General features: G+C 45.0%; 2 protein-coding genes across 4 annotated transcripts; both read right to left on the bottom strand.

Moving 5' to 3' along the window:
• Nucleotides 1-282: 282 nt before the first annotated feature.
• Nucleotides 283-21,728, bottom strand: dusp11 (dual specificity phosphatase 11 (RNA/RNP complex 1-interacting)). 3 transcript variants are annotated; one of them, XR_013791737.1, is made up of 6 exons: nt 21,563-21,728; nt 19,125-19,198; nt 10,569-10,890; nt 7,461-7,626; nt 2,420-6,088; nt 283-2,313 (listed from the first exon to the last, which is right to left on the bottom strand). XR_013791737.1 is itself a non-coding variant. In XM_079522731.1 (5 exons), exons 2-5 carry the CDS (start codon nt 19,169-19,171, stop codon nt 4,917-4,919), a joined length of 1,707 nt encoding a protein of 568 aa, XP_079378857.1. In that variant the 5' UTR covers nt 19,172-19,198; nt 21,563-21,728; the 3' UTR covers nt 283-4,916. The 3 variants fall into 3 exon arrangements, 1 of the variants encoding a protein (XP_079378857.1); XR_013791738.1 differs by having other exon boundaries at nt 2,450-6,088; XM_079522731.1 differs by having other exon boundaries at nt 283-6,088.
• On the bottom strand, nt 15,120-17,889 carry LOC306938624 (E3 SUMO-protein ligase ZBED1-like; the record flags this gene model as incomplete). The annotated part of the gene is made up of 2 exons (XM_079522886.1): nt 15,120-15,827; nt 16,975-17,889. The coding sequence occupies 2 exons, from the start codon at nt 17,887-17,889 to the stop codon at nt 15,351-15,353; spliced, it is 1,392 nt and encodes a 463-aa protein (XP_079379012.1). The 3' UTR covers nt 15,120-15,350.
• Nucleotides 21,729-21,930: the final 202 nt, after the last annotated feature.

Genomic DNA, 21,930 nt, shown 5'->3' with positions numbered 1-21,930 from the left:
ATCATCTAATCGGTGAACTATACACAACACAGGATAAACTGATGACACAAATAAATGAACACACATTTTAAACTGGAACACTATAAAAATTGAAACTGATACATGGCTTAACTTTCTCCTAATTGGATGAAATTGGCAACCCACCTGAAAAATGTATTTTCTGTTCACGGAAGAGCTGGAAAGGCCCCCTACCATTGCCGAACAATCAATAATACTATCGCAATATAGAGCTTTTTACTTAAACATTTTTGTTTGAACCAAAACAATGTAACCGACGAGTCATTCCACTTGTAGCATCCATTTTTTATTGTTTTATTTTCTGCACTTATGATAAATAAAAAAACGTCAACACTGTTGTAGCCCCTGAGCTGAATTAGCAGGCAGAGCTCCTCTTAAAATCACACAGAAAACAAAGACCTTTAGCAAAGTCAAAGCCTCACGGTCGTTAGGTGTTCCACAGGAATTAAACTTTTACAATTGTTTCTGCTCAAAGAATCTCAATTAAGTGCAGAACAAAAGGATGATAAAACGATACATGGAACAAATTGTGACAGAACTATCGACATTATCTCTGCCCGTGACTCGTTTAACCAAAATTAAAATGTAATTTGATGTAAATGTATCATCTATAATTGTGATGAATGCCTCTTGTCAGACTCCATTTTGTAGGTTTTTGTGTAATTATTTGGTGAATTATTAGACAGGACAATTAGAAGAATCATTAGTAGTTTCCTTCCCTGATATGTTTTAACATAAGAGACTAGAAACATTGTCATACTATGTCTCAGATCCCTTGTTTAGTAGTAGAATCGGCGTCACATCAAGCTTGTGGTTCATTGATACAACATCAAAGTCCAATAAATGACGATACATGTCAGTTTCTGTGTTCATAGTCAACATCAAAGTCCAATAAATGACGATACATGTCAGTTTCTGTGTTTATAGTCAACTAGTCTCTCAAGACAGAAGACTGTTGACTCTGTCAATGAGGGCGCTGTTTTCCCTTTGTTTTGACGATGGGTTCTCAGATTGATACTAGTCAACAAACCCACACACTTGCACACAAACTGTTTCTTATGGTAAAACCTTTGCAACCTACTTCTGACTTTATCTTTCACCTTCTTAGTGTTTATTCTATTGGATTAATCAAATCAAATAATGGAGAAACATGCTTTTTTCACCTTTTACATTTTAAATTTGTATATTTTCAACTGGTAAATATTTTTAATCGATTTTTATAATCGGCTACATCAATGTCTGATTAGCCATTCAAGCCTCATTTTATACTAAGTTGTACTACGGTGTCACGTGGAAATGGCAACAAAAATTGAGAGCTTGATCATTTAAAAAAATATTTAAAATTAGAAGACGATTAGTTGGATTAAGTGTTGCACCCGTACTTCACTGTACTTTACTGTACTTCACTGCAGTGGTGTGTGTTCAGTGTTCACTCCATTAAAGGCTTTGACTAATCTCTAATGTGACTCCTTGTCGTTCTGTCGTGAGATGCTGAAAATGTGACGCACCTCATCCATGTTCTCCAAAAAGGTTCATGTTCTCACAATAGGACAGGATTAAGCAAACAAACGAAACCTGAGCTACAATCACTTTAGTTTTGACTTTGTCTTAAAGAAGCACTTGAACCATGTTCAACCTCATCTTCATATAATTGGTCCTCACTAATGCTCATTATAATATGGCACCATTTTGATTTACTCTGTGTCTCAGAGGAAGAAGGGCTGTGGACAGTTCCGAAACTACCACCAGTGACATCATCGATTGGGATTCCAAGCTAATAGATATGACATCCTTTCGCTTCCTGGAAAGTTAGCATGCTGATACAGAAGCCATTGTTCTCGCATTAATACATATAACAAATAAACAAGTTGTTTAAAACGACCAAACCTGCCTACGGATGAGGACACTGGTAGACATGTTTCTGAACTGTCCACCTCCAAGGCGCCAGACCTAATGGACGACAATGGTATCATTGGAGCAAATATATGAAGATACAATGAAAATGGGTGAAGTGGTCCTTTAACTCACACGGGACTATTTTAACACAAATAAATGTAGTCACATAAGAGAGTCCTACAACCAAAACATCACAGCTTCAAACACCAGGACCCACGAGTTTCATATGCATGACACCACAGAGTCACAGACTTCTCATCATATCATAATCATCTCATTCAACACGTCTAATCCAGTTATTTTAACTCAGACTTACAGAACCGAAAAGGTCCCATTTGATTCCTCACTATCAATGATGTTTTAGCTGGAGGACCCTCCGAACCCCCCCCGTGTAGGCACCTGGGGGTCCCCAGGCCCCCCCAGAACCCCTTGTAAGCAGTAGCACCTGGGGGACCCCAGGCCCCCTCGTGGGCACCTGGGGGATCCCAGGCCCCCTCGTAAGCACCTGGGGGACCCCAGGCCCCCTCGTAGGCACCTGGGGGACCCCAGGCCCCCTCGTAGGCACCTGGGGGACCCCAGGCCCCCTCGTAGGCACCTGGGGGACCCCAGGCCCCCTCGTAAGCACCTGGGGGACCCCAGGCCCCCTCGTAGGCACCTGGGGGACCCCAGGCCAGGCCCCCGCGACAACGAGAAGCAGTGTAATCGTCTTATCAAGGCACTCTCCTCCACAGCGTCAACAGACTAACGGCAGCTGTGGGGCAGAAACCTCACATCTCCATTTTCTTTTTTGTCTCACAAAAAGCAGAGAAAATAGAAGATCTACATGTTATTTTTTTTAATGTTTTTTCTTTTCTTCGAATGACAATAAAAAAGGAACGTTTTGGGGGTTTCTGCCCGACAGAAACGAACACTCCCTGTCTTACACTCCCATCCTGTCTCACACCCCACCCTGTCTCACACCCCATCCTGACAGCCAGAGATAGCGAGGGATCTGGCAACAAAATTGTGCGAAACGGTCCCGACATGTAACGTCAGCCATGGTGTTTTTGCGACCTAGCCTGAACCAATGAAATGTACTACGATCATGAATGATAAACAAACTAATGGATAGAACTGCTGAGGAGAGGCCGCTCTACGCTTTTCTCAAGCAACGGCGCGAGCACGCACACACACACACACACATACACAAACACACTTCAGTAGAAAATAACCACTAGATAAGGGGTTCACCCTACCTACCATTTGATGGCGGTTTTGAACCATCCTCCTGAACTATAGTGTGTTGAGCAAAGTGGGATAGACGTTCAGGTCGTCCACAGTGCAATTTGAATATCCAATTTCCTTAAACACACATTAAGAGAAAATGTGTGACAATCTCAAAGAGCTGCATTCCAGGAACAAATGAAAAGCAGCTCCACCGCTAAAAGAAACAACGAGGTGGGAGGAGGACACGATTACCAAACCTCGCTCAAATCGAGGCAGAGCCAGCGGATATTAGAGGGATTGGTGACGTGCCGTCACTCACGATACTTCAGCATAGTCTGATTGAAACACACGTCTCTGAATGACTTTTTCTCACTGGCTCGTCGTGTGGCTGCATCTGAGGATGGAGTGTTGCTTATAAGATGAGAACACATATAGAGTCATGTATTTCCAGCCGTACTTGGGCTCCCCAAGCGTGTGGGCCCATTTTGAGTTCCACGATAAAAAAAGTGGCAGTCATGGCAGCGAGCTTCGTAGCGTGACGGCGTTGCTTTCCTACTTTACGTAGCGCCTTGTTAAACAACTTGAACCACAGCATTCCCTATTCCGGGGGGAGGAACGTTTATAAAAAAATAACAAATAGCTTCTAGATCAGTGGTTTTCAACCCTTTTCAGGTCAAGGCCCATTATTTATTCTGCATTTGAGCCACAGAACCACCAATTGATGACATTTAGCCTTGCAGACCCAAAACTAAAGAATATTTTGTTGTCGTTGGATAAGATTTTGTCCACAATGTCATGCTGTATTGATGTTGGTACCATTAGGAGATAACAGGCAAATGATCAAAATAACAATTATTCTACATTCTTTAATTGTGTAGACCTCTTGGTTTCATTTTATGCTCTCAAGAGTTAAAGATCTATAAGGGTCCATTTGGTTAGCAACTCTCCATGATTCTCTCTCCATGATTCACACCAGTGGGCCCTCAAGGCCCACTGGTGGTCCCCGGACCACTGGTTGAAAACCACTGTTCTAGATCATCTATTTTTGGCGAACAGATTTGGTACAGAGAGAAATTAAAGCACGCTGCATTGATGTAAAGTAAACAAAGCCACCGAGCCACCTGGCATGCACACTACAGCGTCGATCACTGTCGCGTCTTCGTGTAAAAGAAAAACGCAACGTAAAAAGTGAGAACGCAACTCAACGGCACTTTGTCGTTTTCTATTCTGACCGTTGCTGTGTAAACGTGGCCTAAAATGGTCTAAGTTCCTCCAGTGCATTGTTTCTGCTTTCTGCTGCATGCCGCAGTGTAAAGGTGGTTGCACACTGGACGCGGTTTTCGGAAAACCGATGGAGAAACGCCGCTAAAAATCCTAAAAGCGCGCTCAGTGTGCAGGGACCTTAACCCTCCCTGTCTTTGTGTTAGCGGTTATTAGCTTGCAACTTGCAATGCGACGCATTATTAGCCTGTACATCCGTTCTTTTAAGAAGGCGGTACGCATTACTCCAATTTTTAGGTGATGATAACCGAACAACCGCAGTGGTTAGGTTAGGTCGTAAACAAAGAGAGGGGCAGTGCGGGGGGGTGGGGGGTGAGCGGTCAGTCGCTTATCGCCGCGGCTCAATGATGTCTTGTTGTAATTATCCCAACCAACGCGGAGGTCCTAAAAGTGGAGTATGCGTCCGACTTCACGCGACGGAGCTCAGTGCCTCGACTGTCGTCTTTACCGAGGAGGTCGACTTGGAAAAAAAGACACGCGGGTGGTGGGCGGTGAGATGGCGCTGCAATGCATCTTCATTCGTGGTCCGGGGGGAGGGCGGGGGTGTAGCGGGGGAGGTGCGATGGGTGCGGTGGACCGCCGGGCGGGCGGTGCCGGTGCTCTCGGCTCTTCTTCCCCCGTTGGAAGGACGAGGAGGCGTGGCTGTGGGGGGAACTCCACTCGGGCTGGGGCTGGGGGCGGTCCCTGGGCCTCTTCGTCCCGAAGGACTGCCCCTCGCTGTGGGCGGAGGGGGCGGCGGCGGCGCGGGACGGGTGTATCCACTGCGAGGGAAGGGGGAGGAGTCCATCGCCCGGGGGAAACCCCTGGCGAGGCGGAGCGGCAGTGGGGAAGCCCTGGTCTCGGGGAGGCCAGGGATGTGAGTTCTTAGATCCTCCTCTCGGATGTGAGTGGTTAGATCCTCCTCTCGGATGTGATTGGTTAAATCCCCCTCTCGGCTGTGATTGGTTAAATCCCCCTCTCGGATGCGATTGGTCAGATCCTTCTCTTCTCGGATGAGACTGGTTAGATCCCCCTCTCGGATGCGATTGGTCAGATCCTTCTCTTCTCGGATGCGATTGGTTAGATCCCCCTCTCGGATGCGATTGGTCAGATCCTTCTCTTCTCGGATGAGACTGGTTAGATCCCCCTCTTGGATGCGATTGGTTAGATCCTTCTCTTCTCGGATGTGATTGGTCAGATCCTTCTCTTCTCGGATGCGATTGGTTAGATCCTTCTCTTCTCGGATGCGATTGGTCAGATCCTTCTCTTCTCGGATGCGATTGGTTCGTCTCGCCTCGCCACGATTGGTGGTCCACTTCTCTGTGGTGAGACCAGTTAGTCCCGCCTCCTCTGGGATGTGACTGGTGGTTCACCCCTCGCCCCCAGCTCTGACTGGGCGCCCCTCTTTGATGGACAGCCTCGTGTGACCACTGCTGTCTGTCCTGACGGCCAGCCTCGCGTGACCACTGCTGTCTGTCCTGACGGACATCCTCGCGTGACCACTGCTGTTCGTCCTGTCCAATAGGAAGGGGCGGTGGGCGGGTCACAGCCAGGCCTCTCATTGGGTCCTCTTCGGACTGGTCCATCCCCTCGTTGCTCCTCCTGGGCCCTGATTGGAGGTCGTCCAAATAGTTCTGTCTCTCTATTGGATGGCCTCTGGACGAGTTGAACAACTGCACCGCCTCCCCTGGGTCAAACCCATCCACATCTGTATGACAGACAGACAGACAGACAGACAGACAGACAGACAGGAGATTGTACAGGTCAATATAATGCTTTCTTCAGCATCAACATGCAATGCAAACGGGTGCAATATTCACACTACAAAGTATGCAAATGCAGCTGAGGCAAATTGATCCAGTCAAACAGCCTTTTAGGCTTTTTTTTTGTTTTTTAAGTGCAGATGGCAGATATAACATATAACTGAAATATACAGATAAATTATTGGCATTTTGATACATTTTATAAATAGGTAAACATAGTGGAAATAGCTGATCTACATGCTTAGAAGGCATCACAAAGTGACACCTTGTAAGCGTGTCTCAAATTATTATATTATAAAGCTTGTCTCGATTAGCTCAAAGAATTGCGATTACGCGATAATTATGTAATAATTGTGACAACCGTAGTTGAGTCAACCACGGCTAGTGATGTTTGGTTAGAACAGTTAGAATAAAATAGAACGGCGCACATCCTCCGGTCTTGGTGCTGAGACAAACTGTTAAGACTAACAGAAATCATGAAGAAAAGCAAAGCCTCGCAACTCACTTTTGTAATGCTCCAAGTATTTATTCACAATCACAGCAGGCAGGACATACAACGTTTCGACCGGTATTGGTCTTTATATTTCAAGGACCACCATAACTCTGAAGAGTGTACAAATGGAACCAAATGGACCCATAAGGACCCATTTGGAACCTTTAAATTATTGTAACAGACTATTTCTACAATAGGGGTATTGAATTGATACTTTTACTTAAGTACTTCTTCCATCACTGACCCCCCCCCCCCGCACTATGAGCTTGTAGATCTGCTATTTTTCAATAGCTTAAAGGACCACTTCACCACTTTTCAACATCTCTTCATATAATTGATCCTCACTAATGTTCATGATAAAACACCACCATTTTTTTCCTACTCGGTCTGTGTCTCATAGGAGGGGTTTGGGCAGTTCGGACACCCGTCCACCAGTGACATCATCATTAGGCAGTTTTTTTTTAAACCAAGATTTGTTTTAAAATATATTTAGATAGATTTTTATTATCGTGAGAACGATGGCTTCAACTTTTGCATTGCAACTTTTCAGGAAAAGAAAGCCTGCCGTTTCTATTAGCTTGGATTCACCATCGATGATGTCACTGGTGGACGGGTTTCTGAACTGCCCACAGCCTTCCTATGAGACACAGACCGAGTAGGAAAAAAATGGTGGTATTTTATCATGAACATTAGTTAGGACCAATTATAGGAAGAGAAGTTGAAAAGTGGTGAAGTGGTCCTTTAAGTATAACATAATGCTTAAAACACCAAAAGGGGTTCCCGCCCAGAATGGGTTAAAACAATAAATAAGTAAACAGCGGTACCTATGAGGTATCGACAGACCAGGTATCCGGTGCGGTTCAGTCCGTGCGTACAGTGGACGCCGATCAGCGTGTCGTTGTGGGGGTTCTCTCGTAGGAAGTGCCGCACGGCCCGTTTGAAACTGAGGATGGTCTGTTCACTGGGGACCTGGTGGCCCTCTGTGAAGATCTGTGACATGTGAGAGAACAGTTCATTGATCACTGCCTGGGGACCTGGTGGCCCTCTGTGAAGATCTACATGGACAGAACAGTTCATTGATCACTGTCTGGGGACCTGGTGGCCCTCTGTGAAGATCTGTGACATGTGAGAGAACAGTTCATTGATCACTGTCTGGGGACCTGGTGGCCCTCTGTGAAGATCTGTGACATGTAAGAGAACAGTTCATTGATCACTGTCTGGGGACCTGGTGGCCCTCTGTGATGATCTGTGACATGTGAGAGAACAGTTCATTGATCACTGGGGACCTGGTGGCCCTCTGTGAAGATCTGTGACATGTGAGAGAACAGTTCATTGATCACTGTCTGGGGACCTGGTGGCCCTCTGTGAAGATCTACATGGACAGAACAGTTCATTGATCATTGGGGACCTGGTGGCCCTCTGTGAAGATCTGTGACATGTGAGAGAACAGTTCATTGATCACTGTCTGGGGACCTGGTGGCCCTCTGTGAAGATCTGTAACATGTAAGAGAACAGTTCATTGATCACTGTCTGGGGACCTGGTGGCCCTCTGTGAAGATCTGTGACATGTAAGAGAGAACAGTTCATTGATCACTGTCTGGGGACCTGGTGGCCCTCTGTGAAGATCTGTGACATGTAAGAGAGAACAGTTCATTGATCACTGGGGACCTGGTGGCCCTCTGTGAAGATCTGTGACATGTACGAGAACAGTTCATTGATCACTGTCTGGGGACCTGGTGGCCCTCTGTGAAGATCTGTGACATGTGAGAGAACAGTTCATTGATCACTGTCTGGGGACCTGGTGGCCCTCTGTGAAGATCTGTGACATGTGAGAGAACAGTTCATTGATCACTGGGGACCTGGTGGCCCTCTGTGAAGATCTGTGACATGTGAGAGAACAGTTCATTGATCACTGGGGACCTGGTGGCCCTCTGTGAAGGTCTGTGACATGTAAGAGAGAACAGTTCATTGATCACTGTCTGGGGACCTGGTGGCCCTCTGTGAAGATCTGTGACATGTAAGAGAACAGTTCATTGATCACTGGGGACCTGGTGGCCCTCTGTGAAGATCTGTGAAATGTAAGAGAGAACAGTTCATTGATCACTGTCTGGGGACCTGGTGGCCCTCTGTGAAGATCTGTGACATGTAAGAGAACAGTTCATTAATCACTGGGGACCTGGTGGCCCTCTGTGAAGATCTACATGGACAGAACAGTTCATTGATCACTGGGGACCTGGTGGCCCTCTGTGAAGATCTGTGACATGTAAGAGAACAGTTCATTGATCACTGGGGACCTGGTGGCCCTCTGTGAAGATCTGTGAAATGTAAGAGAGAACAGTTCATTGATCACTGTCTGGGGACCTGGTGGCCCTCTGTGAAGATCTGTGACATGTAAGGGAACAGTTCATTGATCACTGGGGACCCGGTGGCCCTCTGTGAAGATCTACATGGACAGAACAGTTCATTGATCACTGTCTGGGGACCTGGTGGCCCTCTGTGAAGATCTGTGACATGTGAGAGAACAGTTCATTGGTCACTGTCTGGGGACCTGGTGGCCCTCTGTGAAGATCTGTATCATGTAAGAGCACAGTTCATTGATCACTGGGGACCTGGTGGCTCTCTGTGAAGATCTGTGACATGTGAGAGAACAGTTCATTGATCACTGGGGACCTGGTGGCCCTCTGTGAAGATATGTGACATGTGAGAGAACAGTTCATTGATCACTGGGGACCTGGGGTCCCTCTGTGAAGATCTACATGGACAGAACAGTTCATTGATCACTGGGGACCTGGGGTCCCTCTGTGAAGATCTACATGGACAGAACAGTTCATTGATCACTGGGGACCTGGTGGCTCTCTGTGAAGATCTGTGACATGTGAGAGAACAGTTCATTGATCACTGTCTGGGGACCTGGTGGCCCTCTGTGAAGAGCTGTGACATGTAAGAGAACAGTTCATTGATCACTGGGGACCTGGTGGCCCTCTGTGAAGAGCTGTGACATGTGAGAGAACAGTTCATTGATCACTGGGGACCTGGTGGCCCTCTGTGAAGATCTGTGACATGTGAGAGAACAGTTCATTGATCACTGGGGACCTGGTGGCCCTCTGTGAAGATCTGTGACATGTGAGAGAACAGTTCATTGATCACTGTCTGGGGACCTGGTGGCCCTCTGTGAAGACAGTTCATTGATCACTGTCTGGGGACCTGGTGGCCCTCTGTGAAGATCTGTGACATGTGAGAGAACAGTTCATTGATCACTGGGGACCTGGTGGCCCTCTGTGAAGATCTACATGGACAGAACAGTTCATTGATCACTGGGGACCTGGTGGCCCTCTGTGAAGATCTGTATCATGTAAGAGAACAGTTCATTGATCACTGGGGACCTGGTGGCCCTCTGTGAAGATCTGTATCATGTAAGAGAACAGTTCATTGATCACTGGGGACCTGGTGGCCCTCTGTGAAGATCTGTATCATGTAAGAGAACAGTTCATTGATCACTGGGGACCTGGTGGCCCTCTGTGAAGATCTACATGGACAGAACAGTTTCGTTAACCCATTTAGGCCTGACGTCGAAATTTAAAAAAAAGTCTTCTGAAAGAATATATGTTCAATGATTTGTGCCGCATTTTCAAGATTTTTCAAAAATAGCAGACCTACGAGCTTGTAGCACTAGGCTGTTCCTCTCTGCCTTCTCTGGGAACAAGCTAACCATGTACACCCAGATACCACAGGTACTTGAGAGTACATGGGTTAGGAAGCATCAAAACAAGAGTATATTGGTGCACCATACAAAAAACAAAAAAAATAAATAAAAAACTGTTCAAACAAATGAAAACGTTTAGTTTTCATTGAAGTTGGGAAAAAAAGTCAAAACTAAATATGAATACAAATTAAAACGAATAATGATTTTTTAACAAATGTGTAATAATAACCTTGATAAAAAGCAGGGACTGCGGCAGGTCGTGGACCTTGTAGTAGCGGGTGGTAAACGTCAGGTCTATGATCAGCCCCAGCTCCTGGCCGCTCTTCTGCAGAGTGTCCAGGAGCTCCCAGGGTCCGAACGCCTCGTCCTGGGGCAGCAGCCGGGTCAGCGCGGCCCTCAGAGGGACCTTGAAGGCGATGAAGCGCGTCCTGGGAATCCTCTCCCCGACCGCCCGGTAGTCCAGCCATCTGTCCGGGACGCCGCCACTCTTCTTGTTCTTGGAGAACATCTCCTCGCCTGTCGCTCGAAGACGCCGACTCAGCAAACTACGCCTAAAAGCACATTACATTAACCCATGAGACCCAGAATGATTCTACAAATTGTCTTTTAAATCCTGTCAGTTTTCTGTCAAAATTGTATGTATTCGACCGTCGTTTCTAATTAATAAAAAAAAAACCTTTGAGCTCCGAACCTGCTGCTTTGACCCAGGCTGCAATTCATAAATAGATCAGTTTCTTTTTATTCACACACACACACACACACACACACACACACACACACACACACACACACACACACACACACACACACACACACACACACACACACACACACACACACACACACACACACACACACACACACACACACACACACACACACACACACACACGAAAATACAACATAGGATCCTGGTCTCTAAACTGCCTTCCCCTGCCCAGCCCGGGGAGCCTGATGGAGGGGAAAGGAACTGGTTGGAATAACGTGTTCCTTCCACGCGCTACGTCCAACCAGGGAAACTCCCCCCTGTCAGGTGTAAAGGAGCAACTTGGACACTCAGGCATGAAGGAAGCATGAGTTCAAGTCCGTTGCTCTCCCCATGTCCCCCATATATGGGGACTAGGTTGGCGGAGGGTGTGTAGAGCCCAGGATCACATTAGATAATTGACACAGGGGTGAAAATGGGTTACAAAATTGTGGGATAAAAAAAAGATATTTAAAAAAAGAAAATACAACATAGGGTTTTAAAACCACAGGGGGAACAATAGTGCAGGGAGAAAAGATGAGTTTTCTAGATTTAAGAATGTCTAGTGAGTTGGCATCTCTAACAGCTTGTGGGAGAGCATCCCAGAGGCAGGGGGCACGGTGTGTGAATGCTCTGCCACCAACAGCTTGTGGGATAGCATCCCAGAGGCAGGGGGCACGGTGTGTGAATGCTCTGCCACCATCTCTAACAGCTTGTGGGAGAGCATCCCAGAGGCAGGGGGCACGGTGTGTGAATGCTCTGCCCCCAACCATTATGAGTTGGCATCTCTAACAGCTTGTGGGAGAGCATCCCAGAGGCAGGGGGCACGGTGTGTGAATGCTCTGCCCCCCAACCGTTATTTTAACGCGGCATGTTTTCGGGCATCTTGGGAGCGTAGTGGTCGTGAGGGGATGTATGCTTTTATTAAAACTCTTTCAGCGCCAGGGGGCGGGGCCCTACTTTTGGTCGGGGGTGCCATTTTGGCTATGGGACAAAAGAAAGAAAATGTAATTATTTTGTGCATGTCATGTGCATGTCATCACCTGCACACCAGATTAGAGGAATTTTCAAAATATAGATAAAAATAAAAATAATTAAAAAATAAATCTGGACATAGTGAAAACGGGCTCGTCTTAACGTCTTTGGCACTTAAGCTGGACATATAGGTCCTCATTCACAAAGGAGAAATACGCCAGAGTGTAACAGAAGCGTAAAGGCCATGCGTATAGATAGCGGAAAATCCGTCCGATCACGCTACGGTTAAGTTCCGTGTTATTCAGGGAACCAAGTGTAATCACTTCATTTGTGCGGATCGGCGAGTGTATCATTTCCGCATGTTTTCCAAGCGATTCACCTGGTGTCGCCTGGTTTGATGGAACATCCACGACCATATAAGGCAACAGGAAATATCGAAATACGTCATCATAGACTGCACAGAGGATTCCCAAGTTTTAAATTATATACAACAGCCGCGATGTGCTTGTAGAGCAGTTCATTTTGACAGGTGGGTCTCTGCACGGACAGATCTTCAAGCAAACAGCGCGAGTTATATGTATATATTATAAACGAAACTTGCCAACTTGGCACGCATTGCTTCACTCCTTGTTAATGTCAGAACGTTAATAAGTTAACTGATGTTACAGTTACTTTCACATAATGAGAAAGAAGTTAATTTGTACTGTTCACCACACGACCAAATGCTATATTAAAACTCGGCAATGATAAAAGGCCCTATTGATTAGTCTACTGCGGTGATTGATTCCCTGCCCTGCACTGTCGGATTTGGAAATCAAATATATGGACATGCATGGACACAGGACATATTTTCTTTCTTTTTTTTCTTGTGGGATTTGGACTAAAGGCTATATTTCATCCGGTTGTATGTTTCCTCAGCTGCAGGTAAGAGTTGGCTATTCTGTGTGGCGTCCGCATGTGATCAATATACATTATTATAAATTAATACCACGACGCAAATGGAGGCAGATAGGTGCTTGCAGCAAAGGCATTTAGGCCTACGTGAAACTTTAATTGGCTGAGTGAGTCTCTGTCAACATGCTGATCAGCGAGTTACAGTGGTAATAATAATCATCATCAACAGCCTTTCTTGTCTGTCCGTCATGTTTGTGAACAAGCGCGAGTGGAGGTGAGCTGGCTTAAAACTATGATATGACTGGCCGACTTTCAAACACGCTGATGCCATTCATTCAAATAGGCTAATGTGGTCTTCTATTTTTTATATAGGGCTAATCCCCCCCCCCCCCATCACACCGACAGTCAGACTGACTCAAAGGAGCTCCGTAACAAAACAATTTAAATAGGCCTATACTGCAGACATTACTACACTAAACAACGTTGGATTCGTACAGTGCAATATGCAGATAAGTGTATGTTCTTATTATAATTGTTTGTTTTTTAACATGCAGCGCGAGTCCGCGAGAGCCGATCTACAAGCTCACAACGCGTTGCACTGCGGGTAGAAAGTTGTCAAGTGAGCAGCGCAATCGCGCATGCTAGAAATATCCTAATAAATAAATAAAAAGGTGTCGGGCTTGCAGGGGCAGTTTCTGTATGGGACTCTAGGCTAACCTGCCTCTAGAATGCCTGCATTTAGGCATACAAGTGATACTTGGCTTTTATATAAGCTATCATTTTTTTATGTGCTGACCAATGTTTTGGACACATGCCTACATATTTTATCTGAGATTTGGGGACTTTTAATTGATTCAGCATGAAGACTAAAGCCTTCTGAATAAATCTACGCAAGCCGTACACGACCATGAGAGCTGGCGCAGCTTTTAGCGGATTTTCCGAACAAACAACGTCACCGTCAAGTTCACGTTCAAGTTCATGAATTCCCACGTAATGTGGGAATCCACGTAAATGCCTGTCCGCTCACGCTCCGCTCACGTAACGTCACTTTATGAGCGTAAACGCCGTTGTGATTGAATGAGGACCATAGTGTGGAGCAAGTCCATTTAGAGCTTTAAATGTCAGAGCACCTTGTAAAGCAAAGCAAGCAACGTTTCGGTCTTGCGACCTTCCTCAGGCTCCTGAGCCTGAGGAAGGTCGCAAGACCGAAACGTTGCTTGCTTTGCTTTAATAAAAATCTCTGAATCCAGTAAGTGGCAGTGTGCGGGTGTCCCTCCTTCAACATTGTATATACCTCGTCATCATCGCACCTGCTCCAAACCTACCGGGTGTGCGGAAGTCATCTCTCTATAAGGAGCACCTTGAAATGGGCTCTGGCCTATGATATCCTATGGGTGGTGACATTGGGGTTCCCAAACTGTGGTGCGCGAATGCCCTCTAGGGGGTGCGTGACATGAAAATGGTGGTTTTACGTGTTATTTATATTTAACACAAACGGCAAAATCCCATAAAACAGTCAGAGATGTATAGAGCAGCTGTGGGAGTATACAGCTCTGCATGTCTGCAGTGCAGTGACAATCTGTGATTATTTGCCATAGTCATATTAAAAAATTATCATTTTCGTCCAAATGCAACGAGACGTCGCTGCATCGGGGGTGTGTCAGCTAGGTCAGTAGTTAACCGTTGGTGCACGGTCAAAAAGGTTTGGGGACCGCTGGCATAGACAATCAGTGAATTAAGGGTTAAGTTCCACAACACGTCCCCACAAAGGATTTAAGCACCATTATTAGTCGTTGAGAACTTGTAAAAAAAAAAAGCCTATATAAATCCAAAATAGTATTAATAATAAGACGAGATATTTCCAAAAGTAGGATTTATTTCACAAGTCGTTTCTTACAAGAAATACAAGTACAAGCCGAAATGAATGCAGATAGCCTCCGTGAAACAGTGAACAGTGTTGAATGAATGGGCCTAAATACTAATAGGCATATGTGCCATGCACTCTTTGTTTTTGGTTGCAAACTGTAAAATAATACAAACCAATGAAACCACTGTACCACAATGTGAACAAACCACCATCGTCAGACAAAGCATTCTCTCTGGCCAATAATTGGCCGCCCTATAGAGCCACGCTACGAGTCCACGGCAGAAAATGAAATACAGACCTGTATTCTGCACACTGTACTGTATGTAGGCCACGGGCCTATAGGCTGGCTGTATTAAACAACTTTTAAAACAAAATATAGCAGCTTCAGCTTGAAACATGTATCATAAACAAAAAAACGAAATAGCTTGTCTCGTCGTCACTCTTGAGCCTTGACTCTATATAAAAAAAATAGAAAAATAAAAGAAATGTCAGTCTCGAGGCTGGAGTCGGCCCTCACCTCTGCAGCCTGCCTAATTGCTTACTCCATACAGCCCTACGCTCTTCATATTGTGTGCCAAGCAGACTAGTTTGTTCACATTGTCGGGGAGAAGGCTGCTCCTTCTCTTATTAACGATATATCCCGCGGTGGTGAAGATTCGTTCCGATGGCATGGAAGTGGCCGGGATACAAAGACACTGCTTTGCTGCCCTCGCAAGTTTTGGGTAGCGGAAACGGTTTGCCTTCCACCACACCAGCGGCCCGGACTTGGCTTTGGACTTGTCCTGGAGGTAATGCTCCATCTCTTTTTTGGCGTCTCCGTCGCCTTCCTCCTTCGCCTCGTCTTCGTCCTCCGACGACTGGAGCAACATTTCGATCTCGCGCCGTTTCTTTTTTTTGGCCGGTGGTCCCGCCGCGGCGGCGGGCGCATCCTCCTCTGCCTCTTCCTCGCTTGCATGGTCTTCCTCGGTTGTGTCACGCTGGTGTAGGTGATCGGCAAGGAGAATAACCTGGAAATCAAATTAGCCTTTAATTATTAATCATGTAAATGGGAAAAAGGGTAACACAGGCTACAATGTGGCATATTAAGATAGTTGTGAATAGAATTTGTGAACACATTAACCCATTTATGACGGGAACCCCTTTTGTTGTTTTAACCCATTTAGGCCTGAAGTTGAAATTAAAAAAAATGTCCTTTTAAAATGTAACCTCATGTTTCTATATCAGTGGTTCTCAATATTTCATGTCAAAGACCCCAAACATTATATGTAATATGCAGCCGACCCCCATCTGAAAATATGTTGTTCCAGGGACCCCCGGCCCCAGAAGCAAAGATTTGAGTTGTAAACAAACTCTGAAATAATATATATTCAAAGATTTGAGGCACATTTTCACGATTTTTCAAAAATAGCAGACCTACAAGTTCATAGCGCGGCACCGAGAGTGCCGCGCTATGAACTTGTAGATCTGCTATTTTTCAATAGCTAAAGTATAACATAATGCTTAAAACACCAAAAGGGGTTCCCGCCCAAAATGGGTAAGCATTATGTTATACTTTAGCTATTGAAAAATAGCAGATCTACAAGCTCGTAGCGCGGGACTCGAAGATCTGCTATTTTTGAAAAACCTGTGAAAATGTTGCACAAATCTTTGAATATATATTCTTTCAGAGCGAACGTTTTAACTCAAATCTTTGCCTCTGGGGTAGTCCCTGGAACATCATATTTTCAGATGGGGGTCGGCGGCCAAATATATATTTTTGGGGGTCCTTGACATGAAAATGTTGAGGACGACTGACATAGAAACATGGGTTTTTCAGAAAACTGTCACAATTTAGAAGGCATTTGTAGAATCGTCCTCAGGTCTAAATGGGTAAATACGGGTCTCAGATGGAGACTATGGGCTCCATTTCCGTCACCGCTAAACCCCTTATCCCTAAACTTCTTTGCCTAAACTTCAACTAGCCGATCTACATTGACACATTGTGAGCTTGTAGACTGGCCATTTTAACTATTCAAAAATGATTTGCAAAATTGTAAGAAAAGGGCAAAGAAGTTTAGGGATAAGAGGTTTAGCGGTGACGAAAATGGAGCCCTATATGCTTAGGGCAGGCCATAGTGTCTTTCATATTTAAATAATGTAATATATTAGTCTAACCTGGGTGTGTACGTTTTCCTTCAACTCAGCATCGAGGAATTTAAGATGTTTGAACCGCGGGTCCAGGGCCACAGAAAGGAGATAGATACTGGTGGGCTCCAGCTCGTTCAGCTCCCATCTGGTGTCTATTTCGGTGACGAGGGTCTTTTTCAGCTCTCTAATAGCAGGGCTGTCTCCCTCATTTGGGGACAAGTAGCACTTCTTCAGGTTGCTTAACATGGGCACGGTCGCCGACAACGACACATTGATCTCTTGGGAAAGCAGTTCTGTAAGTGTCAGTAGAGGGTGGAGCACATCAGCGGCATCTTTTGCCAGGGTCCACTGTTCTTCCGTGAGGTCCAGTGAGGTCCACTGTTCTTCTGTGAGGTCCAGTGAACAATCATCCTTTTTGGAGACGGCGAGGTCGCGCAACACAGCTGATATTGGCCATCGTTGTTCCACCAAGCGATCCAGCATCATCAATGTAGAATGCCAACAAGTGGCAACGTCTGGGATTAGTTCGTGGTCTCGGATGTCCTTGACTCGTTTAGCTTTCAATGCAGCTGTAGCTTTTGCACTTTTTCTGAAATGCGATACAAGATTCCTGGCCGCTGCAACAGTGTGCTGCAGTGTGGCATTTACCTTTAGGGAGGAGTTTATACACAGTTGCAATGTGTGTCCCGAACAGTAGACCCCCTGGACTTTGCCCCAATTCTCTGGGTCCTGTTTCAACACTTCATCACACAGCTTCATGTTACTGGCGTTGTCATGTACAACAGCGACTCTCTTGTAGTTTGGTATGCAATACGCGTCAGCCACTTCACTAAGGCGTTGTGCTACGTCAGCTCCAGTGTGCTTCACACTCAGTTCTTTTGTTTCCAAGACGTATCCCTGCAGTTTCCACTCGTCGGAAATAAAATGACAGGTGACAGCCATGTATGCCTCCATCGCAATTGACGTCCAAGTGTCTGTTGTGAATGCTACGGCGATGGCGTCATCAATATGTGACGAGACTAACGCGTGCACGGCCGTGTGCCTCCTGGTTAGGTGTAAGGAAACAGTGGATCTTTTGGGCACGGTGTAACCCGGAACCATCAATGTAAGCATCCTCCTGAAGCCCTCGCCCTCGACTACATTTATGGGCATCGAGTCTAAAGCAATGAACTCAACAATGCTCTCCGTCAACTTATTCTTTTTCTTCTCGGTTAATTGATTGTTGAATTCCAGCCGTGTCTGCGTTGTCGTTGAGTTGTTGGACCCATCCTCCAGATCCAGCTTGTGTACCTAAAATAATTAATATGATATTATTATTAGCCTAATAAGCCTATACATTTAAGGCCAACTGCACAAGGCGGCTGCTGCACATTGCACACAAGGCGATACATGGTAAATAAAATGGTGTATTTATATAGCGCCTTTATCCAAGGCGCTTTACATAGATTGTGCATTACATTCACCCATTCACACACACATTCACACACCGATGGCGGCAGAAACCATGCAAGGCACCAACCAGCACATCAGGAGCAATTAGGGGTTCAGTGTCTTGCTCAAGGACACTTCGACACTAACTCTGGGGGAGCCCGGGTTCGAACTGGCAACCTTGCGGTTACCATCCAGCCACTCTACCCCTGAGCCACTGCCGCCCCGATACTTCTAATTAGCGCCAGGCCAGCCATACTTACATTTGTTAAATGAGCACCCAGATTTGTCGTGCCGCCGCAGTATGCTATGTGCTTGTCACATACTTGACACACAGCCTTTGTTTTATCCTCCGTCAATATGTAGTACTTCCAGACTGGTGATTTCTTCCCACTTGTTGTTGCTGCCGCCATGATTGCTTCAAATCTCTTCATTATTGGCTGTGCCATTATGTGCGTGATGGCGTGCAGTCCACAGTCCAGTGTATTTGCCTCGTCTCCTGCTGTCATGCAGTACTTTCAAATTATTGTAAACCCAACATGAACATAGTACTCTTATTATGCATGTTGCATTCTCGCCGAGAGTAAAAAACAAAACAAAACGAATGGTTCGAGCTCATTAATTAAGATTCGAGTGCCAACCCCAACAAGCGATTGTTCGAACCCCCGAGAATTCGGGGACGGCCTTAGTGCGCTCTCCTGCAGAGCGTCACACTGTCTCGCCAAACTAAACACATTGAATTGAATTACTTGTTTGTTGTTTGAAGACACTGTCTGAAGAGTCTGAAGAACAGCATGGGCTCCAAAACGTCCCTCTTTGTAACCTTGAAAAGAAAATTGAGATAAACAATTAGCAAAGCAGCAAATGTGTGCGACTAATATCTTTCCTTTCCTTGGAAGACACTGATAAACCAAACTAAACACACTGACATCAAACAAAACACAAAAACAACTCATTGATTGATACACTGACACCACAGCGCGTAAACAGCGCCTCAAACTGTGACTCTGCCCACAAACGGGGGAAGTTGTGATTTTCGCTCGTTCACTGCAATGCAATTTGCGGCATTTTCAAAACAATATTGAGCAGAGTAGCGATTATCAAACGTATTTGCAATGCCATACGTTGAAAGATCTGTTGCCCGTGGACAAGGCACGCTACCTCCGCAAGTTAGATAGCATCGGCATAGATGTTTGTCCGTATGTGATTAAGGATTGGACCAAGTTGCATTGGCAGCCATAGAAAATTCCGGGGTAAATTCTTACCCCGGATGTGACGTTTTTGGGCGTTCCTGTCTAGCGTGGTGTCAGTGTATTGATAAATGTATTTCAGTAGAATGGGTACATTTCAAACAAAAGCTCAAGTCAATACAAAACCTGCTACTTCGAGGACGATACCGAAAAGCACTAGACTTGTTTACATCAGGGTTCTCCATTTTCAATTCATCAGAACATTTAAAGACGTACAGAGAAATCATCAGTATCAGTAGTAGCATTATTATTATCAATATAACTGGAATTAATTAGTAGTGTAAGAGCCATTTATTTTCTGTTTTATTTCTATGTTTTTTGATGACGTCATTCCAAGGGCTTGGTCAAGGCCAAGGTTGGCCAGGTTACTTAATGAGACCCGATTGAATACTATGTTGTTGTCCTGATGTGAAGGCGAACAGTTTTTTGATTGTGAGACACAGGCTGTTGATTGATGTGGTTTTTACATCCTTTTTTGCTTTATTTAATACAGTGAATAAATATAAATCTTGAACTTTAAGTCAACGCTTGGACATCAGTCTTTTTATCACACGTCATTACTAGACCCTCGGCATCGGGCAACCAGTAGCCCAAAGTTTAGGACTTTGACGCTTCCTACAAGTAGTATACTAGTATTATGTATTACATTACTAATTGTGGTAGTACTAGTTACGGGTAGTGGTAGTAGTCGTAGTAGTGGTAGGTATGGGAACAAGGGTTCCAAATTAACAGCAGCCAGGACTGCAGCTGTGCTGGTGAAACTACTAGTATAACCTGTTATGTCAATGGGGGGGGGGGGGGGGGGGCGTTTCAACTGAAGTGTTGTGTGTTGTCTTTTTTTAGCATTATTGTATAATTGTCCAACTGTACTATTTACAAACTATATAATGTAATCATTCAATCAAAATGTAATCTGCATCTATAGGGGCTTGTTTCCTTGGGGTCATTGCCTTTGTATTCAATTCATCAAGACAAGTTAATTGTTTTGCTGTTGTTTACTATCTGTACCAAGTAGACTGCTAGACCCACTGCATATGTAAAGATCTTAAATCTGAGGGTTTTTATTTATACTATTTAAATATTCTTGAGAAAAATGCTGCTATTTGTCTCAAAGTGACTGCAAAAAAATGCTGCTATTTGTCCCAAAGTGACTGCAAAAAAATCTGCTATTTGTCCCAAAGTGAAAATGCTGCTATTTGTTTCAAAAAAGCTTTATACCCTGTAAACATGTATATATTAACGATCATGCAATGTGAGATAGCTCTGTTTACCCCTTCCAACTGTATACATATACTTTCCCCAACTGTTTTTATTGTATTTTGACACTTGCTTTGGCAATGTAAACGTATGTTTTCTCATGCCAATTTGCAGCTAGAGTAGAGAGTGAACCAGACCTCTGTTCCCTCAGTCCTTTGTTCCCTACCCTCCCCAACACCAAAGTTAGTCCCCCAACTACTAGCAATGACTACTGTTTTACTATTACCTATTAGTAATATCTGCTGGTGGTTTGATTAATTGATTGAAATTTGTATTCACAGTTAGTAGAATGGGTACAGACAGTTCAAGCGAAGGTACAGACAGGTAAACTGCTAAGAGGATGAAACCAGAAAAAGCACTAAGACTTGTTTACATCAGGGTCCTCCATTTTCAATTCATCAGATGGTTGCTGGTTAGGTACATAGGGTAGTAGTATCAATAGTACTGGTCTGGTATACAAGTAGTATTACATATTGTTGTATTGTATTAGCAGTAGTAGTTATAGCAGTAATAGTAGGTAGAAGTACTGTGGGTAGGTTTATAGGTTATTATATCACTTGTGTAATGTTAAAACTAACTACCAGAGTCCTTCCTCCTCGTGGAAAAAATGGCCGTGACGACATCATGCCAGACCGCCGGCCGGGCATGACGAGATTAAATCAAAACGTTAATTTATTTACCTTAAAACGCCACGAGCCTCCGGTAACCTTGGCGACAACGACCCAAATTTAACTGGTTAACGTTTCCATGGCAACGAATCCGTTTGTTTTTTTCACGCTTTGTTGACGAGAGAGAGAGAGAGACTAGTACCGACCGTTTGTTTACCACGTTACACACTGTACTGCTGCTGCTGGAATGGCGCGCCCCGATGACGTCGCGCTAGGGAGAGGAGGTGGGGCGTGGCCTGATCGTCGCGGCGATAAACACGTCACCGCGTTCAATGAGTTGAACTTTACTGTTGCTTTTGTGTGTTCACTGTTGTGATGTTTTCGAATGTTTTCTGTTAGTAATCCCCCCTGGCTCTGATGTTGTATTGTTGTATTAATAA

Source organism: Electrona antarctica (assembly GCF_951216825.1).
Source record: "Electrona antarctica genome assembly, chromosome: 15".
NCBI classification, from domain to species: domain Eukaryota; kingdom Metazoa; phylum Chordata; class Actinopteri; order Myctophiformes; family Myctophidae; genus Electrona; species Electrona antarctica.
This window is presented reverse-complemented; position numbering and strand designations above follow the sequence as displayed.

Bases quoted from the DNA above. Each gene is read 5' to 3' on its own strand.
- dusp11 (XM_079522731.1), bottom strand. From the start codon at position 19,171: ATGCTGTTCTTCAGACTCTTCAGACAGTGTCTTCAAACAACAAACAA. The intron at 10,891-19,124 runs GTAATTCAATTC...ATGTGCTTTTAG, and splicing joins TGTCTTCAAACAACAAACAA to GCGTAGTTTGCTGAGTCGGC. The intron at 6,089-7,460 runs GTACCGCTGTTT...TCTGTCATACAG, and splicing joins GGTCTGTCGATACCTCATAG to ATGTGGATGGGTTTGACCCA.